At 43.2% G+C, this 27,108-nt stretch overlaps 1 protein-coding gene across 3 annotated transcripts in view; it reads left to right on the plus strand.

Annotated features, from left to right (window-relative positions):
• b3galnt2 (beta-1,3-N-acetylgalactosaminyltransferase 2) overlaps positions 1–27,108 on the plus strand; it is a 62,633-nt gene that overhangs the window by 6,742 nt on the left and 28,783 nt on the right. For all 3 annotated transcript variants that reach the window (XM_080191884.1, XM_080191885.1, XM_080191886.1), the window contains exons 2-10: positions 1,403–1,520; positions 7,665–7,765; positions 11,605–11,798; positions 13,122–13,217; positions 17,404–17,514; positions 17,964–18,054; positions 21,908–22,091; positions 22,977–23,099; positions 25,020–25,179. In XM_080191884.1, the coding sequence (XP_080048010.1) occupies positions 1,403–1,520; positions 7,665–7,765; positions 11,605–11,798; positions 13,122–13,217; positions 17,404–17,514; positions 17,964–18,054; positions 21,908–22,091; positions 22,977–23,099; positions 25,020–25,179 (1,178 nt within the window). The remainder of the gene's footprint in view (positions 1–1,402; positions 1,521–7,664; positions 7,766–11,604; positions 11,799–13,121; positions 13,218–17,403; positions 17,515–17,963; positions 18,055–21,907; positions 22,092–22,976; positions 23,100–25,019; positions 25,180–27,108) is intronic.

Raw genomic sequence — 27,108 nt, forward strand, 5'->3', positions numbered from 1 at the left:
AAGTATGTTTACATTAACACTACAATGAAGTTACTGTGAAAATCCCCTAGTCGCCACAATCCGGCACCTGTTCAGGTACACTGAGGGAGCATTTAGCACGGCCGATGCACCTAACCAGCATGCTTTCAGACTGTGGGAGGAAACCCACGCAGACACGGGGAGAACATGCAGACTCCACACAGACAGTGACTCAAGCTGGGAATCGGAACCAGGTTCCTAGCATGTGAGGCAGCAGTGCTAACAACTGTGGCTGGGATTGTTATTATGCTCATTTTTTGTCTAATCTAATTGTTCTCCAAACCACATTTTGCTTTTATGAAGAGACTTTGCTATAGTTTTGTTTATCACTTCTGCTAGCTACAGTTCACAGACACTCTTTGTAAGTAGACGTCGTTGTTTTGCTGAGTAAGCAAACACTGTGAAATATACTGATGTTTTTCACTGTTTTATTGAGGAAATCAGCTTTATTTGCTACATACAGCCTCTGTTTAATAAGTTATAGCATGCGTTAAAGCTTGGGGCAACTGCTGGAAGAGCTGCTGGGTAAGGCGCATAGATACTGAGGGGCTAGAAATAGTCTATGTAATGAATCTTGTAAATATATCTTGTAACTTTAAGTGTGGTGAGGGGTTCCTGAATGCAAGATATTGTTTTGAAATTGGAATTGTATTGGGACATCACGGTGGCGCAGCAGTTAGCGTTGCTGCCTCACACCATCAGGGACCAGGGTTCAATTCCTGGCTCAGGCTATTAACTGTGCAAAGTTTGTGCCTTCTCCCTGAGTCTGCGTGGGTTTCCTCTGGGTGTTCTGGTTTCCTCCCACAGTCTAACAGATGTGCTGATTAGGTGCATTGGCCGTGCTAAATTCTCCCTCAGTGTACCCAAACAGATGCCAGAGTGTGGCGACACAGTAACTTCATTGCAGTGTTAATGTAAGCCAACTTGTGACACTAATAAATAAGCAGAAAGAGTTGATTTATTTTGCACTTTGTGTCATGTTAAATTTGCATAATGTATCTCTTATAAATTTTAAGAATTAAATATATTTTTGGGGGGAAAGAATTGTAAAGATCAAATGTTCTCCTGTTTTAAGGCTGATTCAGCTCCTGCACCAGAGACTTGAGATCATAATCCAGGCTGAGTGTTCCAGTGCAGCATTGAGGGAGGAAGGCACTGTCAGAGGTGCTACTTTTGAAACATGAAGCATTAAGCCAAGACATGCCAGGTCCCTCAGTTTGACAGAACAGAATCAATGATCCTATTTAAAGAATAGCAGAGGAATTCACCAAAGGACTTCACTGGCTTTAGAATACTTTGGGATATCCTATTGTCATGGAAGGTGCACTATAATGCAGGTTTTTCTTTATATTCCTTCTCCCAAATGTTGATTTTCTGTTTCCAGAGTGGACAGCAGATCAGTACGATATTGTGATTGGTATATTGTCAGCTCGACGCCACCATGAATTGCGCAATGCACTCAGGAACACTTGGCTGGGACATCTACAGCATCTAAACCAGCGGTGAGTAGCAGGCCATTAGAGTGGTTACCTTCTCTTTCTGAAGAATTTTAAAAAAGTAGTGGAGAAGTGTGCACAATAATGTGGGACCTTCTTCTTAAAAACAGAGCAAGGTTACAGTGCAGAAAGAGGCCATTCAGCCCATCATGTCTGTGCTGGCCAGCAGAGAGATAAAAGAAACGAGAATCATAGAATTTGTACAGTGCAGAAGGAGGCCATTCGGCCCATCAAATCTGCACTGACCATTCCCACCCAGGTCCTATTCCCATCACCCCACATATTTCCCCTTCTAACTTCCCTAATACTAAGATCAATTTAGCATGGCCAATCAACTTCACCCACACATCTTTGAACTGTGAGAGGAAACCCACACAGACATGGGGAGAATGTGCAGACTCCACACAGACAGTGACCCAAGGCTGGAATTGAACTGGGTCCCAGGTGCTGTGAGGCAGCAGTACTAACCTAGCTGCTCCTGTTATTCCTATTTTCCAGCACCTGGTCTGTTATCTTGCAGTTAACATTTCAGATGCTGATCCAGGTATCTTTGAAATGAGTGAAGCATTTCAGCTTCAGCCATCAATACAAGCAGTGAATTCCAGATGCCCATCACCCTCTGAATGCAAAAGACTTCCCTCAGGTTCCCTCTAATCCTTTTGCCAATCACCTTAAATCTCTGCCCACACTGCTTGGAGAAATAGGTCTTTCCTGTCTTCTTTGGCTTGATCCTTAATAATTTTGTGCACCTCAATTAGGTCACCCCTTAGCCTCAAAACCCCAATTAAACCATTTAAGCAGCAATAAAAGGACAACTAATCAGGTAGCCGGCGCCACAATTGGGGGAAAAAAAAGCAACTTAGAACTGCAGAGGACATGGTTAAAAAATACATTTCTTAAAGGCACAGTAGCGTCACACCCCTGTAACTGACCTCTCCACTAGGGGAAACAAGTTCTTCCTGTCTACTCTATCTCGGACCCTCATAATTTTGTACACCTCAACCGAGTCACGTCTCAGCCTCGTCCGTTCTAAGGAAAACAGCCCCAGCCTATCCAGTCTTTACTCATTGCTGCAATTCTCAACTCAAGCCCTGGCAACATTTTTGTGAATCTTCTCTTTACTCTCTCCAGAGCAATTGTGTCCTTCCTGTAATGTGGTGACCAAACCTGTGCACAAACTCCAGCAGTGGCCTAACCAGCTTTTTATTCAGATCCAGCATTACATCCCTGCTTTTGTATTCAATACCTCATCAATAAAGGAAAGCATTCCGTAAGCTTTCTTTACCACCTTATCCGCCTGTCCTGTTTGTTTTATACATGAATTATTTGGACTTAAATGTGAGAGGCACGAGTCTCTCACTTCCTCAATATCCTCTTTATTGTTTGCCCTGCCTAAATGCATTACCTCTTACATTCTTCCAACTTTCATTCCATTTGCCATTTTTGCAGCCACTCAACCAAATCATTGACGTAATTCTGGAGACAATTGCTGTCGTCTTCACGATCAATTACGTGGCCAAGTTATGCATCATCTGAAAAATTTTCCGATCATGCCTTTACATTTAAGTTCACATCAGTCATTTATATAACAAACAGCAAGGGACCCAACACTGAGCTCCGTGGAATGCCACTCAAAATGGCTTTCAAATTTCAAAAACATGCATCGACCATTACCTTTTGTTTCCTGTCATTGAGCCAATTTTAGATCCAATTTGCCATCTTTCCCTGCGTCCCATGGGATTTCACTTTTCTGACCAGTCTGCCGTGTGGAATCTTGTCAAAGGCCTTACTTGAATCCATTTAGAAAACATCCATTGCACCACCCTCATCAATCTTCCTTGTTACTTCCTCGAAAAATATGATTATGTTAGTAAGACAAAATCTTCCCCTAACAGAAAATGCTGACTATCCCTGATTAATTCATTTTTTTTCAAAATGAAAGTACATACTGTCTTTCAGAACTGATTCCAATAATTTGCCCACGACCAAAGTCCGAATGACAAGTCTATCATTTTCTTGGCCTGTCCTTTTGAACCATTTTAAATAGTGGTACAAGATTCACAGTCATCCAATTTTCCAGACCTCAGCTATATCTCAGATCTCTGACCTTCAGACATCCACTACTTCCTCCTTGGCCCCCTTTAACAGCCTGGGTTACAATCCATCCGACCTTGGTGATTTATCCACCTTCATGGATGCCACTTGCTCCAGTACTACTACTCTCATTACGCTTATTACATCTAATATTTCACATTCCTCCTCTTTAACTAGAATAGCTACATTGTCTCTCTCCTTTGTGAAGAGAAAGTACTCATTGAGAACCCTGTCCACACCTTTAGCATTAATGGATATGTTATAATGTACATTTTTGAGAGGCTTTACTCCTTCATTAGTCATTCTCTTGCTTTTAATGTACTGGTAAAACATATTTGCATTTTCTTATTGATTTTACCTGCCAGTAATTTTTGCATCGTTTCTTTTGTTTCCTAGTTCCTTTTGTTACTTCACCCCTGTATTTTCTACATGCCTGTAGGCTTTGGACAGTATTAAGCAAGTTATAACAGTCATCAGCTTGCTTTTTCTGCTTGATCTTACCATGAATGTTGCTGGATAACCAGGGAGCTCAAGATTTGGCAGCACCGCCCTTTTTCCTTGTAGGGACATGTCTAAACTGCCTGTAAAATCTCGGTTATGAATGCCTTCCACTGATCAAAGATTCTTAGGCAGAACTGAAAGTTTGTTTATTAAAGTTTATTATTAGTCACAAGTAAGGCTTACATTAACACTGCAATGAGGTTACTGTGAAACTCCCTAATCACTACACTCCAGTGCCTGTTCAGGTCAATGCACCCAACCAGCACATCCTTCAGACTGTGGGAGGAAACTGGAATACCTGGAGGAAACCCTTGCAGACATGGGGAGAACATGCAAACTCCGCACAGACAATGACCCAAGCTGGGAATTGAACCCAGGCCCCTGGCGCTGTGAGGCAGCAATGCTAACCACTGTGCCATCGTGCTGCCCGTAACTGAACTGTAACTGAGCAACTAGCTGGCTTCAAGCAGAGAATGTTTTGGCACAGAAAAAGGCATAATCCCACAAAGAGGAAAAGTAGAGCAAACAAATTCAGAGCACCTTGGATAATAAAAGGTATAACGATTAAGGTAAAGAAAAAGTGTGGTTATGAGAGATGTCAGGTAGATAATACACCGAGAACCAGAACAGAAGGTTCACTTCTGGGAGCTACACTTTAGGAAAGATAAGAGAGTGCAGAAAATATTCTCAAGAATAGGACGAGGATAGATTGGAGAGTTTTGGGCTGTTTTTCTGTTTGGAGAAGAGAAGGTTGAGAAGAGATAGAGGTATTCATAATCATAAGGTGTCTAGATAGGGAAAAAGTGTTCCATTGGTGGAAGGATTGAGAAGGAGAAAGCATAGATTTAAGTGACAAAATAAGCAATGGTGACATGAGGAAAAACATTTTCACCCAGCGAGTGCACTGCCTGAGTGTGTGATGAAGCAGGGTCGATCATGAGGGAATTGGATTATTATCTGAAAATGAAGAATGTGCAGAGCTACGGGGAAAAGGCTGATTGGTACAAGGTGAATTGCTCCTTTTGCAAGCCAGCATAGACGCAATTGGCTGTGAAAAGTGTTATGTATGGAATTTAGATGTCAACAGAACAACAGCAGAAGCATCCCATATGTTGCTGTCCAAAAATATGGTGATAGTGGTTAACATCTGATATTGCTAAACTTGATGTTGAGACTGATAAATGTCTCCTCTTACATGGTGCATAGGCTTAGCATTCTATTTCCTCTTTTTATGTTGGTCATTGTGTGTGTGTGTGTGTGTGTGTGTGTGTGTGTGTGCACGCGCGCGCTTGCGTGTGCGTGTACATGTGTGTGCGCTCGTGTGTGCATTGAGGTGGATAGTATGCAATGTGGGTGATTCACATTATGGCCTCGGTGGGCAATCTATCATTATGCCTGGGTATAATCTGCATCCCCACCTTACGGTAAGAAGTCTGACAACACCAGGTTTAAGTCCAACAGATTTATTTGATAGTAAACTCCCTAGCTTTCGAGGTTTACCTCTTCGTCAGGTGAATGGAGAGTTCTGGCCTCAGACAGAGCATATAAAGCACAGACAGTTTACAGATTACTGATTAGAATGCAAATCTTTACACCTAACCTGCTGTTCAAGTCCTAAAGTGGCCGACAATGTGAGTGGAAGGAGCACTGATCACAGGTTACAGAGATGTGTATTGTCTCCAGACAGTACAGTAAGTGAGGCTTTGCAAACCCAGGCAAGTCATAGAATCATAGAATCCCTACATGCAGAAGGAGGCCATTTGGCCCATCAAGTCTGCACCATCCACAATCCCACCCAGGCCCTATTCCAGCAACCCCTCATATTTATCTGGCTAATCCTCCTGACACAAGGGTTAATTTAGCGTGGTCAATCAACCTTACCCACACATCGTTTGCAATTACAAAAAAAATCATAAATATGCCTTTAACATTCAATTTTAGTAAGTTAAACTAAAAGCAAGCAACCGATGTGTTACCAATATTAAAATATAGTCAGTGTCTTTATTAAAATAATAGACAAACATTGTGAATCTGTTTACACTCTTCTACTGATGTCAAACAATGTGGTTTCAATTCACAGTATGTGTTCTTTTATATTCTGTATAAAGTAGTATTTGTTTCTTATCTTAAAATTATAATTGTAATGGGGATAAATGTGACATTAGTACATACAGAAGTATTTATCGCAATTCTTTCTGGATTGAATGGTCACATTCTCATGCTGAAGTCTTACTGTATCTGGACAGCAGAAGCACACATCAGTTTGAGCTGTGGAAACATTTGATGCAAACTTACTCTCAATATTTTAGGCAGCTCACATTGTCGGCAGCACCTTCATGTGAACACACAAAATAAAGTTCACTGGACATTAAAGGTGCACTGTCATAACTAATTAAACATAAACAAAGTCTATCATCATAACATGAAAGTCTCCCTGAGGTAGACATCTCAGCCTATGGTTTGAAATAGACTTTCTTATTGAATACTTCAAATAAAGACTCTTTAAAGTCACGGGGGTTACGGATAGTGCGACATGAACCCAGATGGTCTCAACAGGGATCTTGGGTTCATGTCACACTATCCGTAACCCTCGTGACTTGCCTGGGTTTGCAAAACCTCACTTAGTGTACTGTCCGGAGACAATACACATCTCTTTAACCTGCGATCAGTGCTCCTTCAGTCACATTGTCAGCCACTTTAAGACTTGAATAGCAGGTTAGGTGTAAAGATTTGCATTCTAATCAGTAATCTGTAAACTGTCTGTGCTTTATATGCTCTGTCTGAGGCCAGAACTCTCCATTCACCTGATGAAGAGGTTAACCTCGAAAGCTTGTGAGTTTACTATCAAATAAATCGGTTGGACTTAAACCTGATGTTGTCAGACTTCTTACTGTGTTTACCCTAGTCCAACGCCGGCATCTCCACCTTACACCACAGGTCAATTCCCCCCACTGTCCTCTATTGCCTTGGATCTATCACAACTTCCCCAGCACCCTTGGTCTTGCCTCTTTTTGCTCCACCCTGCCAGTGCCTTGGTTCTATTCCCCCTGCCCCCAGTGTCCTGGGTCTGTGCTGCTGGTGCCCTGGGTGCATTCCTTCTCCCTTCCATTGCCTTATCTCCCTCATCCAGTGCCTTGTCATCACTTCCAAGCCCTGGGTTGATCACAATCAGTCTATTTCACTTAGCTCTGTGCCTATCATGCCACTGAGCCAGAAAGTTATGGATTCCATTCCCGCTCCACTGAGTTTGAGCAGGTTATACAGGCAGTCGCCCCCAGAACAATACTGGGCGAGTATTGCATGTTGGAAGCACCATCTTCCAGATGAGACATTAAACCAAACTTCAATCTGTTTGCTTGGGTGAGTGTAAATGGCACAGTCACGGCACTATTTCAGAGAACAGCAGGGCAGTCCTGCCTTTTCGCTCAATGTAAAAATAGATTGTCTGGCTGTTTGTGAGAGCTTGCTGCTCTGTTTGCAAATTTGCTGCATTACAACAGTCACTACTGCCATGAACGAAAATGCATTATTCTTCCTCCCTCTCTTGATTTGCAGTGTCCTTGCAAAGTTTATAATTGGAACTTATGGTTGTGATATTCCGGATGAAGACAGAGAGGATCCTTACTCCTGTCAACTGCTCAACTTTACAAAGCCAGGTCAGTCTTGATGGCGATGATTGAATTGCTGTGTTCATGTATTTTTTTATTCACTTCACATGACTGTCACTGTCATTTGTTGCCCATCATTAATTGTCCTTCAACTGAGTAGCTTGCTAGGCCAATTCAGAGGTCTTTTGACAGTCAACCACATTGCTGTGACTCTGAGTCACATGTAGGCCAGACCAAGTAAAGGCAACAGATTTCCTTCCCTAAAAGACATGAGTGAACCAGATGGGTTTTAATATCATTCAATGATGGTTTCATCATTAGGGATTGATTAAGAAGGGGAAAATACAGTACGAAAGTAAGCTTGCGGATAACGTAAAGACTGACACCAAGAGTTTCTATAGATACGTGAAGAGGAAGAGGTTGGTGAAGACAAATGTTGGTCACCTATAGACAGAAACGGGGGAATGTATAATAGGGGACAAAGAAATGGCTAAGAAACTGAATAGATACTTTAGTTCTGTCTTCACAAAAGAGGACCCAAATTAAATGCCAGAAATATTGGCGAATGCAAGATTTAATGAGAGGGAAGAACTGAGGGAGATCAATATTAGTAGAGAAATGGTGCTGGGAAAATTGATGGGATTGAAGGTGGATAAATCCCCCGGGCCTGGTAATCTACATCCCCTAGAGTATTTAAGTAAATGGCTGTAGAAATAGTGGATGCATTAGTGGTCATCTTCCAGGATTCTATAGACTCTGGAATAGTCCCTGCAGATTGGAGGGTAGCAAACGTCACTCTGATATTCAAAAAGGGAGGTAGAGAGAAAACAGGGAATTATAGACTAGTAAGTTTAACATCAGTAATGGGGAAAATCCTCACATCCATTATTAAGGACCTTATAACAGAGCATTTAGAAAGCAGTGGCAGGATCAGAGTCAGCATGGATTTATGAAGGGGAAATCATGCTTGACAAATCTGTTGGAATTCTTTGAAGATGTAACTAGTAGGATGTAACTAGAGGTATATTTGGATTTTCAGAAAGCGTTTTGACAAAGTCCCGCACAAGAGATTATCTGCAAGATTAAAGTACGTGGGATGGCGGGGGAAGTGTATTGAGATGGATAAAAAGCTGGTTGGCAGAGAGAAAGCAAAGATAGGAATTAATGGGTGCTTTTCAGATTGGCAGGCAGTAACTAGTGGGGTGCCACAGGGATCAGTACTGGGACCCCAGCTATTCACAATATATATCAGTGATTTGGATGAGGGAACAAAATGTAACATCTCAAAGTTTGCAGATAACACCAATTTGGGTGGGAGGGTGAACTGTGATGAAGGTGCACAGAACCTTCAGAATGATCGGGACAGGTTGGGTGACAGATGCAGTATAATTTGGGTAAGTGTGAGGTTATTCACTTTGGAAGCAAGAACAAGAAGGCAGCTTACTACTTGAGTGGCTGTAAATTGGGAGAGGGGAATGTGCGGTGGGACCAGTGCCGGATTTAGACTTGGTGAAGCCCTAAGCTTTAAAAAGCTTGGAGGCCTCTTGTTAAAAAGTTACACCAAAAGATCTCACAAAGGTGCGTACCAAAACAGGACCTTGGGTTGCCCCAAAAAGATTGAAAACATAATTATGCCTTTAGTTATTTAATAGCAAGATATTTAAAGTGAAAAATACAAATTATTTTCAAATGAATGCATTTACTGATTACATATTTATCATATGGCTGGCTTGATCTCTCTCATAGATTATAATATAGTCTACCCTGGAAACAATCCTTAAATGTATTTTTAAAAATAATATTAAGGGACGTTAATATATATACAAAATGCTGACAAAATAAGTAATCAGGATCACTTTTATTAAGGTAAGTAACAATGAAATTGTTTGCAAAATCAGAAAACTGATATCGGATACAACTTAAAACATTTTCTTTCTTGATTTCTCAAAAGCAAAATCATGAATTATGTCCTGAAATGATGTGTTACGCCGCTTACCACTTTCTATGCACGTGATGCTAAGTGCAGACAGTTTGTCTTGAGACATGGTTGCTCTCAGTTCATTTTTGATTCTCTTCAGCTGTGAAAATGACCTTTCTCCTGAACAATTTGTCTCCCCTAAAAGCTAGCCCACGTTCTGCTAATGCATATATCACCGCAACAACACGCTCAAACACATGTCTCCAGTACTGTTGTTCTGCTGTTATTTGTTCTGCTAGTCTTGAGTCTAAGGCTGAACCACGTTTTCTTGTCAAGTGTGTCAGCAGAGCTGTTCTATGCTCTTCAGAGTTTTCATGACTTTTAATTGCAATGGGATTTTGCCAGTCAGAAAACCCACCAGAAGCTAGTGCTGCAGTTGATGTTGAAAAGAGCTTGCAGACAAAGCAGTAAACACAGTCAGTTGTTGGAGAGTACACTAGCCATTCTCAATTGTATATTTCACCATTAACTTTTCTGGACTGAAAAAAAACCTTTTGAACAATATCTACCTTGATTTTTGAATGACCACTTTGAGTTTTCAAATGGGCCGTTCCAGTGTTGACACTCTGAAGGACCCTTAAGGGTCCAGTATCAGAGTTCATCCTCGGTTAAGACACCCCATTGATCTACATCATTGAGTTTCATGAATTTTGTTGTTTCAACTGTGGATGTCGGCTCTGCAACGTTCACATTTGCATCACTTCCAGTGTTTTCCTCAGCTGAGGTTCCAGACTGTATTGTCTCAGTAGCAGAAGCACTAGGCTGTGGTTGTTTTGGACTTTGCTGATCACCTTTAGTTTGTGGATCCTTATCTGTTTCTGGAGTAAAGTAACTGTCAATTTTCGGTAATTTTTTGAGTTGCTCTTCAAGCTGGTGCTTTCTTTTTCCTTCCTGGTATCCGCTCTTAAATGTGCTCTTCATTGTAAACCTTCTGAAATTTTGTGAGGCCTCTGCGGATTGTGAGGCCCTAAGCTGTAGCTTGTTTAGCTTATGCCTAAATCTGGCACAGAGTGGGACTTGGGTGTCCTTGTGCACCCAGTCATTGAAGGTAAGCATGCAGGTGCAGCAGGCAGTAAAGAAGGCAAATGGTACATTGGCCTTCATTGCGAGAGGTTTCGAGTACAGGAACAGGGATGTGTTGTTGCAGTTATACAGGGCCTTAGTGAGGCCACAATATTGTATGCAGTTTTGGTCTCCTTTTCTGAGGAAGGATGTTCTTGCTGTCGAGGGAGGGCAGCGAAAGTTTACCAGGCTGATTCCAGGAATGGCGGACTGATGTACGAGGAGAGATTGATTGGGTTAGGATTGTATTTGCTGGAATTCAGACAAATGAAGGGGGATCTCATAGAGATTTATAAAATTCTAACAGGACTAGATAGGGTAAGTGCAGAGAGAATGTTCCTGGGGGAGTCCAGAACCAGAGGCCACAGTCTGAGATTAAGGGTAGACCATTTAGGACGGAGGTGAGGAGACATTTCTTCACCCAAAGAGTGGTGAGCCTGTGGAATTCATTACCACAGGAAGTAGTTGATGCCAAAATATTGAATGTGTTCAAGAGGCAGCTAAATATAGCACTTTGGGTGAATGGGATCAAAGGCTGTGGGGAAGAAACAGGATTAGGCTGTTGAGTTGGATGGTCAGCCATGATTGTAATGAATGGCAGAGCAGGTACGAAGGGCCAAATGACCTCCTCCTGCTCCTATCTTCTATGTTTTTATTAGACTTTTTGATTTCCAAACATCATGAAATCAGATGATCAGGTCATTGCCATATTGCTGGTGGGATCTTCCTGTGTGTGAGTTGGTGAATGGGTTTCCTATGTTACAACAATGCAAAGGTAATTAATTGGCTGTGAAACACTTAAGTCTGTGAAAGATGCTATACAACTGTAAATTTTTGCTTTCTGCAGTTATAGGACAGGAAATTGAAGCCATCACTTTGATTGGAACTCCTGCTTCCACGTTGCTCGGTAGCAAGGTATCAAAGATTGACTTCCGAGTTCTCCATCCCATCATTATTACAAGACTTGGGGTATTCCATGATCCAAGAGGAACAGGTTTTCATCAGAACTTGACCGTCCGACTCTACCAAACCACACTGGAGGTAAGTCCCACTTCACAGTTATGACACACTATTTAATTTCCAACCACATCCTCTCCATCATAACACTACCTACTTTCAATTCTGTAACCTCAGTATCTCTGTCTTAGCCCACTTATTGCTGAAATCCTTATTGCAATTTTGCAGACTTCCAGACTCACCTACTCCAATATGTTCTTCTTGACTACTCTGGCATCTCGCAACATCCATAAACTTGAGCTTATCCAAAAGTGTGCTGCCTAACTTGCACCAAGTCTCAAACATTGGCTCATAGTCCAGAAATTTCACAATTGTGAATTTCTCATCCAGTGTTTACTGAGGCTTAACTCTCTCCCTGTAACCTCCTCCAGCCCCTACACCCTCCCCCTCTCTGTAATCTCCTCCAGCCCCTACACCCCTCCCTCCTTCTGTAACCTCCTCCCGCCCCTACACCCCTCCCTCCTTCTGTAACCTCCTCCAGCCCCTACACCCTCCCTCTCTCTGTAACCTCCTCCAGCCCCTACACCCTCCCCCTCTCTGTAATCTCCTCCAGCCCCTACACCCCTCCCTCTTTCTGTAACCTCCTCCAGCCCCTACACCCCTCCCTCTCTCTGTAACCTCCTCCCGCCCCTACACCCCCCCTCTCTCTGTAACCTCCTCCTGCCCCTACACCCCTCTTTCTGTAACCTCCTCCAGCCTCTACGACCCTCCCTCTCTCTGTAACCTTTTCCAGCCACTACACTCCTCCCTCTCTCTCTAACCTCCTCCAGCCCCTTGAACTTCTCCCTCTCTCACCTGTAACCTCCTCCAGCCCCTTCAAACCTCCCTCCCTCTGTAAGCTCCTCCAGTCCCAACAACACCCCCTCTCCAGTCCCCACAACCCTCCCTCTTTTTGTAACCTTCTATAACCATCTCTCCCTCTCTCTATAACCTCCCCTAGCCTCTGCGACCCTCCCTCTTTCTCTAATCCCATTCAGCACCTATAACCTCCCCTTCTCTGTAACGTCCTCCAGCCCCTACAACTCTCCCTCTCTCTAACCCCCTACAACACTCCCTCTCTCCTTTTGTCTGTAACTCTATCCAACCCCTACAACCTTCAAAGTGTTGTAATTTGTTTTATTCATTCTCATTTCATGGGCATTGCTGTCAAGATTGGCATTTGTAGCCCATCATTGTGTACCCCTTGAGAAGCTGGTGTTGCTTTCTGGTAACTAGCTGGTGGGCCATATGTTGCTCAGTGAGTATAGTAGGAAATGGAATGAATGTGGCAGTGCTGTGTGACAGTCTATTGGAACTCTGGCTTGTTGTTTCCTCGTGGTAATTGTTGCTGTGTGACTGTTTTACCAGGAGGTTATTGTTAGTGCCCGCTTCAGTCCACTCAGCTCTGGAGTGCAAGTGAACCAACTGTGGTACAAGCCGGTGGAAAGATTCCTTTTACCTAAGGTATGAGCAAAGGTTTCAGCAGATGTTTGTTCTTTTCCTGGACTGTCCATCGCGCTCCCCCCACCTCAATGTTACAAAGCCCATGCTTAATCTTATCTGTTGTCTCCAATTACCTTCTCTTACTTAACTTCCCTTTGCTCTTCAAGATGCATCACCCCCGCCTTCCCCAGCTCCATCTTTGCCGAAGCTCGTGTTTCAAATCTCTCCAGATTGCTCTCATATAAATAACATTCCTTTTGAATAGGCTGCTGCATACTTACCCTCATTGCTTCTGTCAGCCTCTCTTTAGTGTTTCATTGTGGGGCTTATCTTTCCTTCAACTATTCTAATCCATTTTTAAATGTTGTGAACGTCTCTGCCTCAGTCACTTAATCTTGTAGTGGATACCGCAGCATCACAACTCTCTGCAAAAAAAATGATCCTGCTCTCTTTGGATTTAATTTATTAAATCACATTTATATTTATCACAGTGACGCTACTGTGCCTTTAAGAAATATGTTTTTAATCATGTTCCCTACAGTTATAAACTATAGGCCGGTTAACCTGACTTCGGTCCTTGGCAAGATTTTAGAGTCCATTATTAAAGATGAGATCGCAGAGTACTTGGAAGTGCATGATAAAGTAGGGCTGAACCAGCATGGCTTTGTCAAGGGGAGATCATGTCTGACAGATCCGTTAGAGTTCTTTGAGGGGTTAGCAAGGAAGTTAGATAAAGGAGAACCAGTGGACGTGATTTATTTAGATTTCCAGAAGGCCGTTGACAAGGTGCCACGTAGCAGACTGTTAAATAAGTTATGTGCCAATGGTGTTAAGGGTGAATCCTGGCATGGATAGAGAATTGCCTGACTGGCAGAAGACAGAGAATGGGATTAAGGGGTGTTTTTCAAGATGGCAGTAGGTGACTAGTGATGTGCCTCGGGATCAGTGCCAAGACCACAATTTTTCACAATATACATTATTAATTTGGAGGAAGGAACTGAAAGCACTGTTGCTAAGTTTACAGATGATACGTAAAGATTTGTAGAGGGACAGGTAGTATTGAGGAAGCAAGGGGGGCTGCAGAGGAACTCGGACCGATTAAGAGAATGGGTAAAGAAGTGGCAGATGGAATACAATGTGGAAAAGTGTGAGGTTATGCACTTTGGAAGGAGGAAAAGCATAGACTATTTTCTAAATGGGAAATGTTTAAGAAATCAGAAACACAAAGGGACTTGGGAGTCCTTGTTCCAGATTCTCAAGGTTAATGTACAAGTTCAGTCGGCAGTTAGGAAGGCAAATGCAACGTTAGCATTCATGTCGTGAGGGGTAGAATACAAGAGCAGCGATGTACTTCTGAGGCTCTGGTCAGACCCCATTTGGAGTATTGTGAGCAGTTTTGAGCCCCATATTTAAGGAAGGATGTGTTGGCCTTGGCAAGGGTCTAGAGGAGGTTCACAAGAATGATCCCTGGAATGAAGAGCTTGTCATATGAGGAACGGTTTAGGACTTTGGATCTGTACTCATTGGAGTTTAGAAGGATATGGGGGGATCTTATTGAAACATACAGGATACTGCGATAGAGTGGATGCGGAGAGGATGTTTCCACTTGTAGGAAAAACTAGAACCAGAAAACACAACCTCAGGCTAAAGGGACGATCCTTTAAAACAGAGATGAAGAGGAATTTCTTCAGCTAGAGAGTGGTGAACCTGTGAAACTCTATGCTGCAGAAGGCTGTGGAGGTCAGGTCATTGAGTGTCTTTAAGACAGAGGTAAATAGATTCTTGATTAATAAGGGGATCAGGGGTTGTGGGGAAAAGGCAGGATAATGGGGATGAGAAAAATATCAGCCATGAGTGAATGGCGGAGCAGACTCGATGGGCCGAATGGCCCAATTCTGCTCCAATGTCTTATGATCTTATGGTCTACATAGGCACCAGTCTGCCTGATTAGATGTCATTTCACTGCTGCTTAAATGATTTAAATGAGGTTTTGTTTATTTTTAATCTGGGCCTACTGTACTTTGTGGGAGTTTAAGACCTTTTGAATTGTTTTGGGGAGAACGATAAACAGACAGGTGGGACAGTTTTTTTTTTCTCTCCCAGAAGTTTGTTCACTTTCAGATTTAGCTGCTGGCTAGTTAGATGATGTTTGGGCTTCAGGCTGGATGCAGTGATCTGTGTTTCTCCCTGGCATTGGATGTTCTGACGGCTAGTTATCTGCCGTTTTTCTTACTTTCTGGAGTGAAAATTCTGCTATTGGTTGTTTGCCAGCTAGAGGCCAGCAGTGGCACTATGTTTACCTCGAGGTGGTGGGATTTCCAGAATGGAGAAGCCAGAACTTCAATTCTCTATGCAAAGGACTAATTCACAGCAGGTATTGCTGAGCTGTAAAACCATGTGAGCATTCGTATTTTCTGTGCTAAACCTAGGACAGGTGTTTGTTTATGGGGAGGTTTGTTTGGTTGGAACAATGCATTTAATTGTTAAGGTTTGCACAGTATCATGCGTTTTTTTCTCCTGTTTGTAATGGGTAAAGATAAAAGTTATTGCTAGTTTTCTTTCTAAATGTTAGCTGTATTCTTAAATAAACTTTGTTTGATAAAATCTCCCTAGTGGGTTGCTTGAATCTTACCGGAAGTGAAGCATCTCCTGCTTATCCTAGCCAAATTCAAAGTGCAAAACTAAAGGTCTAGGCTGACTTCATAAAATACATTGGAATTTCTGCTTGGGTTTATAACAAGGGGTACAGATTTAAGGCAATTGATAGAAGGATTTGAGGGGATATTATGAAGAGCTTTCGCACCCAGAGTGGATGGGCATCTGGAATTTGTCCCCCAGATAGATGGTGCACACACTGTGGGCTGAATGACCTCTCGGTGCCATAATCTTTCTATCAGCAGAGCAGAATAGCATTTTTCTACAATCTGTAACCTCATGGCCTGGCATATTCCTCACTCTACCATGACCATCCTGGCTCAATGAAGAGTGTAGGAGAGCATCCCTGGAGCAGCACAGGCATACCTAAACATGAGGTGTCAATCTAGTGAAGCTGCCTTCGAGTTTCATTCCAAGCCACACACCGTCCTGACTTGAAACTATATCGCCGTTCCTTCGCTCTCATTGGTTCAAAATACAGGAAGGCACTCATGACAGCACTGTGGGTATATCTACACCACATAGAACAGAATGGTTCAAGAAAGCAGCCTATCATCATCTCGTCAAGGGGTTGAGCAATAACTGCTGGCCTTGCCTCTGATGCTCACAAATAATACATTCAGTTTCAAGGGACTGGAGGTGATGCTGTCTGTGTATTTTTCTGTTGACATGGTGGCCACATATCAGCACAACCATTCAGTTACAGAGCACCATCATCTGTGATGAGTCGATCTGTGCAAGGAGAAGTAGTTAAAATGAATTTGAAACCTAATATGAGAGTATGTCACTGATATCTCCATAATTGATACAAAACTATTTCTGATGCAAGTCAAGAAATAGGATTTCAATTTTAAGTAACTAGAGATTGCATATAAACAGATATAAATAATAAAACATGACCCACTTTTACCAGATTGCTGTCCCTCGTGACCCATGCCAGATTCACTTACTACTAGTCTCTGGCCCTCTCTTTTGTGAACAAAACGGTCCATGTCTACAATTGGCTTACTAGAAAGGGAAAGGAAATTAGCATCAAATGCATGTACAGAGCCTGTTTATTCTTGCCTTATGTGGTCATACTCTATACTGCAGCAAGAATTTACCCAGAAAGAAAATGGATAAAAAGGGTCAGGCATTCTTTGGGGATTCTTTTCAGCGACCCATCTTTCAACATCATGTGACCCATCGACGAGTCGCAGCGCCCACTTTGACCCACTTGATGCACTGCAGCAAGTCCCAAGGCTCCATCGATAATACCTACCAAATCCACAACCTCTACCAGCTGGAAGGACAAAGGGCAACAGCTAAATAAGTACACCTCACACACCATCCTGATTTGAAAATATATCGCCCTCCCTTTGCTGGAACTCCCTTCCTAATAGCACTGGAGATGTACCTACACCAGATGGACTGGGTGTTTCAAGCAGGCAGTTCACACCACTTTCTTGAGGGTGTTAGGACGATGGGAAATGAATGAATAAATTAAAATGAAGATGGTGTGTAAAACTTCAGAAAGTCAGAAAGTATATATGTTATCCGTTCTCTTTAACAGGGCTTTGAAGGCACCATTGCCTGGGAGAGCCAAGACTGTGAGTACCTCACTACCATGAACCTCACAGATGTCCTGCTTGACAGCGGAGGAGGTGTTCTTAGATTCTCTACGGTAAGTTGATTCTCATGTTACAGTAAGTTAACTAGTTCAGAGTCCCGCAGAAAAGTGATTCAAAGCAGAAGAGCTGCATGCTCTCCTGTGGACAGAAATTGGGAAACGATTACTGTTGGACGGGCGGGGGAGGCATACTGACGTAGTGCTGCCCTGTTGAAGAAACATTACTGTGGGAGCACCGCACTGTCAGAAGGGCAGTGCCGAGGGAGCACTGGACTGCATTTGGGAACAGTATTGAGGAAGTGTTTTTTTCTGCGCTGTAATGGAACTGGTGAAAGGGATGTTAACTGTATTCAAAGCATGTAACTGGATATTGAAGTGTGTTCCTAAATATGTGTGTGTGTGTGTGTATGAGTGTGTGTGTGCATGTGTGCACACTTCATTTGGACTTGCTTTCTTCCATGTTTGGTTTGCTCTTGATTCTAAGCTCTGCTTGTTGTATACAGGCTCAGCTGCAGGTGGAGAAGCAGGTGATTCAGGATGGATTTGGACAGAATGTGGCTGCGGTGGCTGGAGGCTTCACTTATACCATTCATGGTAGGTCAGTGAGAGAGCAAACTGCAACCCTAGCAATGGATGTTAGTGTAAAGCCTTAGGTTTAAAATGATGCAGCCAAGACAGTAATGCAGGAGAATGACTGGCCAAAAGGATATTGACCCCAAAGATTCAATAACTTGGACAGCAGGGGGACACAGTGGTTAGCACTGTTGTCTCACAGCGCTGGGGACCTGGGTTCAATTCCCAGCTAGGGTCACTGTGTGGAGTCTGTACGTTACCCCCCTATCTGTGTGGAGTCTGAACATTCTCCTCGTGTCTTTCTGGGTTTCCTCTGGGTGCTCAGGTTTCCTCCCACAGTTCAGAAGACCTCCTGGTTAGGGTGCATCGGCCGTGCTAAGTTCTCCCTCAGTGTACCCGAACGTGCGCCAGAGTGTGACGACTAGGGAAATTTCACAGTAACTTCATTGCAGTGTTAATATAAGCCTACTTGTGCCAATAATAAAGTTAACTTGATCTCTTTGCATGGGAATAGCTCTTTTGTGTAAAACTTTCCATGAAGCTGTCAAATTGTCAAAATCCAACTGTTTCACTAATGTTCCATAAAATCTGCTGTCCTACCCAGTCTGGGCCAAGTCTATCTCAGTCCCACATCAATGTGATTAACTGCTAATGTCCTGTGAAGTGGCCTAGGAAACCAATCAAACTGAGGGCAACGAAGAATAGACAGTAAACTCCAGCCTTGCTAGAAATGCCCACACGTGGAAAACAATCTTTTAAAAAATATCTCCTGTGTATTTCATTGCTTTCCTACATTATTAAGGAAGTCTTAACAATCCATCTGGAAAAGCATAGTATATCAGTGTGGTTTTACAAAAGGGAAATCCTGTTTGATGAATTTATTCTGAGGTTTTTTTGAGGTGTAATAAGTAGGGCAGATAAAGCAGTAAACTACTAGATTTCCGAAAGGATAAAGTGCCACACAAAACGTAAAAGCACATAGAGTTTGGGGGCGGGGGGGGGGTGGGATATTATCCATAGAATCCCTGCAGTGCAGGAGGACGTTCAGCCCATCCATTCTGCACCGACTCTCCAAAAAAGCACCCTATCCAGGCCCACCAGCCTACCCTATCTCCGCAACCCCACGTATTTACCCGCTAATTCCCCTAACCTTACACATCTTTGGACAGTAAGAGGCAATTTAGCATGGCCAATTCACCTAACCCATACATCTTTGGACTGCGGGGGGAGAAACCAGAGCACCCGGAGGAAACCCACACAGACACAGGGAGAATGTGCAAACTCCACACAGTCACACAAGCCGGGAATCGAACCCCAGGTCTCTGGTGTCATGAGGCAGCAGTGCTAATCAAGTAGCAAGGATAGAAGATTGGTTAATGGACAGAAAGCAGAAAGAGGGCATAAACAGGGCATTTTCAAGTTGGCTGGCAGCAACTAGTTGGGTGCCACAAGGATCAGTGTTGGAGCCTCAGCTATTTACAGTCTATATTAATGACTGAGTCCAAGAGATCAAGAGTAAAGTATCTATGTTTTTTGATGTTAACAAAGCTGGGCTGGAATGCAAACTATAAGAAAGATACAGAGGCTGCAAAGAGTGAGCAACAAGATGGTAGATCAAATGTAATTTGGGTAAGTGTAAAGTTTTTCACTTCCGTCATAGGACTGAAAAAGAATATTTTTTAAAAGGTGTGAAACTTGTAAATGTTGATTTTGATATAGATTTAGGTGTGCTTACACAAGGAACACAAGTTAGCATGCAGATACAGCAAACAATTGGGAAAGCAATTGGCACGTTGCTCTTACTGCAGGAGAATTGGAGTATAAGAATACTGAAGTCTAACTACAATTGCACAGAGCTTTGGTGGGACCACAGCTTGAATACTGGTGCAGTTTTGGTCTTCATGTTTAAGGAACTGGAAGTGTCACAGCAAAGGTTCACTAGGTTAGTTCGTGGGATTAGATGGTTGTCCTGTGATGAGAGGCTGGGTGAATTAGGTCGATAGATGAATGAGCAGTGATCTCATTCATCAAGGAGGAATTCATCCGTCATCAAGGAGGAAATAGCGAGGCATCTTGAGGGGAATTGCTTGATAGAGCAGACGCAGCACGGTTTCGTTAAGGGGAAGTCGTGTCTGACGAATTTATTGGAATTCTATGAGGATGTGTCTAGGGCGGTGGATAGAGAGCCGGTGGATGTGGTCTTTCTTGATTTTCAGAAGGTGTTTGACAAGGTACCTCACAAGAGGTTATTGCAGAAGGTCAGGGGACATGGAGTTGGGGGTAGGGTGTTAGCGTGGATAGAGGATTGGTTGTCAAATAGGAGGCAGAGAGTGGGGGTCAACGGGTGCTATTCGGATTGGCGGATGGTGACTAGTGGAGTGCCCCAGGGGTCGGTGCTGGGGCCTCAGCTATTTACCATTTATATAGATGATCTGGAGGAGGGAACCGAGTGAATGGTGTCGAAATTTGCTGATGACACCAAGATTGGTGGAAAGGCAAATTGCGCGGAGGGTGTGGAGAGTCTGCACAAGGATCTAGATAGGCTGGGCGAATGGGCCAGGAAATGGCAAATGGAATTTAATGTTGGCAAGTGCGAGGTGGTCCACTTTGGTAGGAATAATGGGAGGAAGGATTATTACTTACGTGGAGAAAAACTGCAGCAGGCGACGGTGCAGAGGGACCTTGGGGTCCTTGTGCATGAGTCGCAAAAACCCAGCTTGCAGGTGCAGCAGGTGGTCAGGAAGGCGAACGGGATGCTGGCCTTCATAGCGAGGGGGATTGAATATAAAAGTAGGGAGGTCTTGCTGCGGCTGTATAGGGCATTGGTGAGGCCGCAGCTGGAGTACTGTGTGCAGTTTTGGTCGCCGCACTTACACAAGGATATTTTGGCCTTGGAGGGAGTGCAGAGGAGGTTTACTAGGCTGATGCCGGAGTTGAGGGGGTTGAGCTATGAGGAGAGGCTGAATAAATTAGGCTTGTACTCGTTAGAGTTTAGAAGAATGAGGGGAGATCTCATTGAGACGTATAAGATGATGAATGGGATGGATAGGATAGAGGTGGAGAGACTTCCCGCTCAGAAAGGACAGTAGGACTAAGGGGCACAGCCTCAAGATAAAGAGGGGGCGGTTTAGAACGGAGTTGAGGAGGAACTTCTTCACTCAAAGGGTGGTGAATCTCTGGAATTCTCTGCCCGTTGAAGTGGTGGAGGCTACCTTGCTAAATATTTTTAAGACACAGGTTGATGGGTTTTTGATAAGAGAGGGGATTGAGGGTTATGGGGAGAGGGCGGGAATGTGGAACTGAGCCACGACAGATCAGCCATGATCTTATTGAATGGCGGGGCAGGCTCGAAGGGCTAGATGGCCTACTCCTGCTCCTATTTCTTATGTTCTTATGTTCATTCGTGATTCTGAAGACATTTGACAGGGTAGATACTGAAGGCTGTTTCCCCTGGCTGGGGAATCTAGAACAAAGAGGCATGGTTTCAGGATGGCACTGATCATTTGGGACTGAGATGAGAAATGCTTTCACACAAAGGGTTGTGAATCTTTGGAATTCTCTAGTTCAGGCGGTTGTGGAAGCTCCATCACTGAAAGCTAGGATAGACAGAAACTTTGTGTCTCAGAGAGATATAGGGAGTAGGTGGAAAAGTAGAGTGAAGGCCTGAGGTCAGCCATCGAACAGTGTTGCAGACTCAATGGGCTGTGGTGTCTTTTCCTGGGCCTATTTCTTATGTTTGCTCTATTATAATGTTCAGACACGATAAACACCCCTGCTCTCCCATTATAATGATGTGAAGTTTAATGGAGAACTTGACCAGTGATTTCTGCAAGCACAGATTAAACCTGTCTGTCACTCTCTTTATCTATTTTAGATGGTCCTGCCCTCCTGGAAAGCCTCAACACTCGACCAAAGCGGTTTGAAAACCACAAAAATAAACTCAGGGAGGAAGATGCTGCCTTACAAAAAGAAAGTCAAACCTATCAGGATATTGTTTTTGTAGATGTAGTGGACACATACAGAAATGTGCCACATAAACTGCTGCACTTTTATCAGTGGTAAGAGATATTCATCACTGTCTGTGTGTTAGTTGTGGTTAGTGGATAGCACTCCCGACGGAAAATTGAGTTTAAGGTTCAGAGGCCTGAGCACAAGATCCAGGTTAACATTCCAGGTGCCAATACTGAAGGATGGATGCACTGTTAAGAGCTGCTGATTTTTAGATGTGACGTTAAGCAGAGGTTCCGTCTGCTCTCTCAGGTGAACATAAAAGATCCCATCACACCATTTAGAATCATAGAATCCCTGCAGTGCAGATGGAGGCCATTTGGCCCATCGAGTCTGCACTGATCACAATCCCACCCAAGCCCTATTCCCATAACCCCTAGGGTCAAGGCCAATCAACCTAACCCGTACATCTGTGGGATTATGGGAGGAAACCGGAGCACCTGGAGGAAACCCACCCTGACATGGGGAGAATGTGCAAACTCCACACAGCCAGTGACCCAAACCAGGAATCAAACATGGGTTCCTGGCGCTTTGAAAGAAGAGATTTCCCCTGGTGTCTTGACCAATATTTATTTCTAAGCTAACACCTACAAACAGAATATCTGATAAATTGTCGAATGGCTGTTGGTAGGAGCTTGCTATGCTTAAGTTCCTATGTTATAACAGGGACTACACTTAAAAAAAAATGTATTTTGTTAGTTGTGAAGGGCTTTTGGACATCCTGAGATCATGAAAAGCACAACAAAAATGCACGTCTTTTTTAATTACAAAGGAGATTGTGGTCTGGAGTCACATTTTTTTTTTGATAACTAAGTATATGAGATTTGGAGATAACAACACCCAGTTTAGGAATGTGCCTTAAATATACACATCTATTGGAAAGGTTTTTTAAAACAATCTCATGGATTTCAACCCTGCTTTTACCTCACAAACAGGTCTGTGGAGTCGACAAGCTTCAAACTGCTGCTGAAAACAGATGATGATTGTTATGTCGATGTGGAGGCAGTACTGGAGAGAGCAGGAGACAGGCTGGGAGCTACAAAAGTGTGGTGGGGCAAGTCAGTATCTGTGTGTTTGTGTATTAAAGCAGCTCATCCTGTCATTCAAAGGGAGAGATCTGCCGGGCTATGTGGCAATAAGCTTGAGATGTGGGCTTATTCAAATAGTTCCTCCAAAGAGCAAGCAATGGGAATGATGGGCTGAGTGGCCTTCTTCTGTGCTGCATAATTTTGCTGTCTGAGGATCTGGCTAAAGTTACTGCATTTTATATTTATTTAAAATCTTGGAAAACCTACTGTTGTTAGTTTCTGACCAGAAGCCTCTGGAATTATCATCGAATCCTACAGTGCAGAAGGAGACCATTTGGCCCATCAAGTCTGCACCCCATCCAGGCCCTATCCCCGTGACACCATGTATTTACCATAGCTAGTCCCCCTGACACTAAGGGGTATGGTCAATCCACCTAATCTGCACATTTTCGGACTGTGGGAGGAAACTGGAGCACCCGGAAGAAACCCATGCAGACACGGGGAGAATGTGCAGACTCCACACTGACGGTGATGCAAGCCAGGAATCGAACCCAGGTCCCTGGCGTTGAGAGACAGCGGTGCTAGCCACTGTGCCGTTCCGGAAGAACTATTTCTGTCTAAGCCAACATCACGTTGCTTTATCTCAAGATATCTCCTTGCTTTATAACCAGTTAAGACCTCCTTTGCTCCCTTCTCCCAATGCTAGTCATTCACTTATTGTAAGCCGCACATTAACCTCCATCTTTGTTGTCTATATGCTGTTTCTGATTTATTTCCTCTGCTATTCCTCTGTAGTGTAAATGGTTTCAAAGTCAAAGACAGCTTGACAGGCCTCCATATCAAATGTCTGAGGACCTTTTGAAGAGTGTTTTCAAAGCTTCAGAAAACAATCGATGGCAAATTAACGTAAAAGGATGTGACATATTAGTAATTTAACACAAAATGTGCGACGCTTTGGAGTGATATGATAAAAGAGTTAATTTATGAAATAGGATCAGTAAACCCTGGAAAGCACCGAGCAAGTCGGGCAGCATCTGTAAAGAGATGCAGCGTTAATGTTGCAGGGCAATTACCTTTTGTTCAGAACTGGAAGATGAAAGAAGTTTTAACGTCTTTTAAGCAAATACAGGGGAAGGGGGAAGGAACAAAAGGGTAGGACTCAGGTGAAAAGGGTAGGAGTCAGGTGAAAAGCAGGAGAGATTTTTTTTATTCATTCATGGGAATGGGCGTCACTGTCTGGTCAGCATTTATTGCCCATCCCTGATTGCCCAAGGGCAGAGAGTCAACCACATTGCTGTGGCTCTGGAGTCACATGTAGGCCAGACCAGGTAAAGACAGCAGATTTCCTTCCCTGAAGGACATTAGTGAACCAGATGGGTTTTTCTGACAATCACCAATGGTTTCATGGTCATCAGTAAATTTTTAATTTCAGATATTTTTTATTGAATTGTAATTCCACCATCTGCTGTGATGGAATTTAAACTCCAGTTCCCAGAACGTTAACTGAGCTTCTGGATTAATAGTCTATGGTAATACTACCAGGCCATTGCCAGAAGCGATGAGTGCAAGGAAAAAGCAGCTGATAGTAGAAGATAGGTCAGAGGTTTAAATGATTACAGAATGTCCAAGAAGAAATGGATGATTAAAATCTAAAGTTATTAAATTCATATGCTGAGGCTTGTGGTGTCTAAGTACAGAGGTGATGTTCAAGCTTGTGTTGAGTTTCTTGGTTGTTAATCAGAAACATCTTCCCATTTACAAGGGAAGGCCATCGGCTTGAAATGTTAACTTTTGTTTTTCTCTCCACATATGCTGCTTGACCTGCTGAGTATTTCTGACATGACCTGTTTCTATCTCACATTTACAGCATCCATGCTATTTTGAGGCTTTGTTTATTTGTTTAATCAGAAAAGCCTCACGCTCATTCATTTTCCCAATTGATTTCTTCAGTTTCCGGCAGAATTGGGCGGTAGATAGCAGTGGGAAGTGGATGGAGCTGGAATATCCAAGTCTGGTCTATCCCGATTTTGCCTGTGGTTCTGGTTATGTCGTCTCTCGAAACCTGATTGAGTGGTTGGCAGAAAACGCTAAGACACTAAAAGTCTATCAGGTATTGGGTGCCTTCAGTGGATTTTAACTGCGTTATGGAAATAGTGACTGTAAAATAATCACTGTTTTTTTCACCTGTTTTAGATTTCAGTAACTTTGTTTGCCTTAACAATTCGTAAGTTAGTTCGCCCTGTTAGTTGCATGTTAATGTTATAATGCAATTTAAAGTTTATTTATTATAAGTAGGCTAACATTAACACTGCAATAAATTTATTGTGAAAATTGTAATCAATCTTTTTGCTAGTGTACAACAAATCCAGAAAACACCAGTGCTTAGAAAGCTTTGTGTTACAAAGGTTGAAAGTCACCTCGTTTTCTACATCTGCTACATAAGAAAAAGGAGCAGAAGAGTGGCACAGTGGTTAGCACTGCTGCCTCACAGCGCCAAGGATCGGAGTTCGATTCCTGGTTCGGGTCACTGTCTGAGTGAAGTCTGCATGTTCTCTCTGTATCTGTGTGAATTTCCTCCGGGTGCTCCAGTTCCCTCCCACAATCCAAAGATGTGCAGGTTGGGTGGATTGGCAGATGGAGTATAATGTTAGCAAGTGTGAGGTTATCCACTTTGGCAGGAATAATAGTAGGAGGGATTACTATTTAAAGGGCGAAAAGCTGCAGCGTGCTATGGTGCAGAGGGATCTGGGGGTCCTTGTGCATGAGTCATAAAAACCCAGTCTGCAGGTGATCAAGAAGGCGAATGGGATGCTGGCCTTTATAGTGGGGGGGATAGAATATAAAAGCAGAGAGGTCTTGCTGCAACTGTACAGGGCACTGGTGAGGCCGCAGCTGGAGTACTGTGTGCAGTTTTGGTCGCCGCACTTGCCCAAGGATATTTTGGCCTTGGAGGGAGTGCAGAGGAGGTTCACTAGGCTGATACCGGAGATGAGGGGGTTAGATTATGAAGAGAGACTAAATAGACTGGGTCTGTACTTGTTGGAGTTTAGAAGGATGAGGGGGGATCTTATAGAGACGTATAAGGTAATGAAAGGGATGGATAGGGTAGAGGTAGAGAGATTCTTCCCGCTCAGAAAGGACAGCAGGACTAGAGGGCACAGCCTCAATATAAAGTGGGGGGGCATTTAGAACAGAGTTGAGGAGGAACTTCTTCACTCAAAGGGTGGTGAATCTCTGGAATTCTCTGCCCGTTGAAGTGGTGGAGGCTATATTTAAGACACGCGTAGATAGGTTTTTGGTAGACAGGGGAATTAAGGGTTATGGGGAGAAAGTGGGAAAGTGGAACTGAGCCACTTCAGATCAGCCATGATCTTATTGAATGGGGGGGCAGGCTCAAAGGGCTAGATGGCCTACTCCTGCTCCTACTTCTTATGATTGGCCAAGCTAATTTGTCCTTTTGTGTCTTGGGATGTGTAGATTAGAAGGGTTATGGGTATAGGGCTTGGGTAGGATGCTCTGTTGCAGAATGAGTGCAGACTCGATGGACCGAATGGCCTCCTTCTGCACTGTAGGGATTCTATGAATGGGTCATATTGTCCCTCAAACTCTGTGAAGCAATAATCTTCAATTTCACTTTCTTATCATGCCCAAGGAGAGTGGGACTAATTAGACAGCTTTTTTTTAAAAAACTATACCTGGTATTTCTCAAATTACAGTATTTATATACTGTATCTTAAAGTACAGTTTTCTGTAAGTGGGGTCATTTATCCATCTGGATGATTTCACTTTGCAGGAACAGATGATCAGCCCTGATTCTACTGCCAACTTCCTGTCTGGCAAATGGCAGACAGACTGATATCAAAGGGACTGTAATGGTGACGACACAATGTGATATTATTGGGGTCCCTCATCACATTCTGTGAGGTCTCCGTGGCATAACAACATCTTGCTGTGGCACCCTCTTACCCTGACAAAAAACAATTTTCAGTATTTGTATGTACACGTTTACACATTGTGTGTTTGCAAAGCAATATTGTGT

The sequence above is a fragment of the Carcharhinus amblyrhynchos genome, chromosome 7, assembly GCF_965287045.1.
Source record: "Carcharhinus amblyrhynchos chromosome 7, sCarAmb.v2.hapA, whole genome shotgun sequence".
NCBI classification, from domain to species: domain Eukaryota; kingdom Metazoa; phylum Chordata; class Chondrichthyes; order Carcharhiniformes; family Carcharhinidae; genus Carcharhinus; species Carcharhinus amblyrhynchos.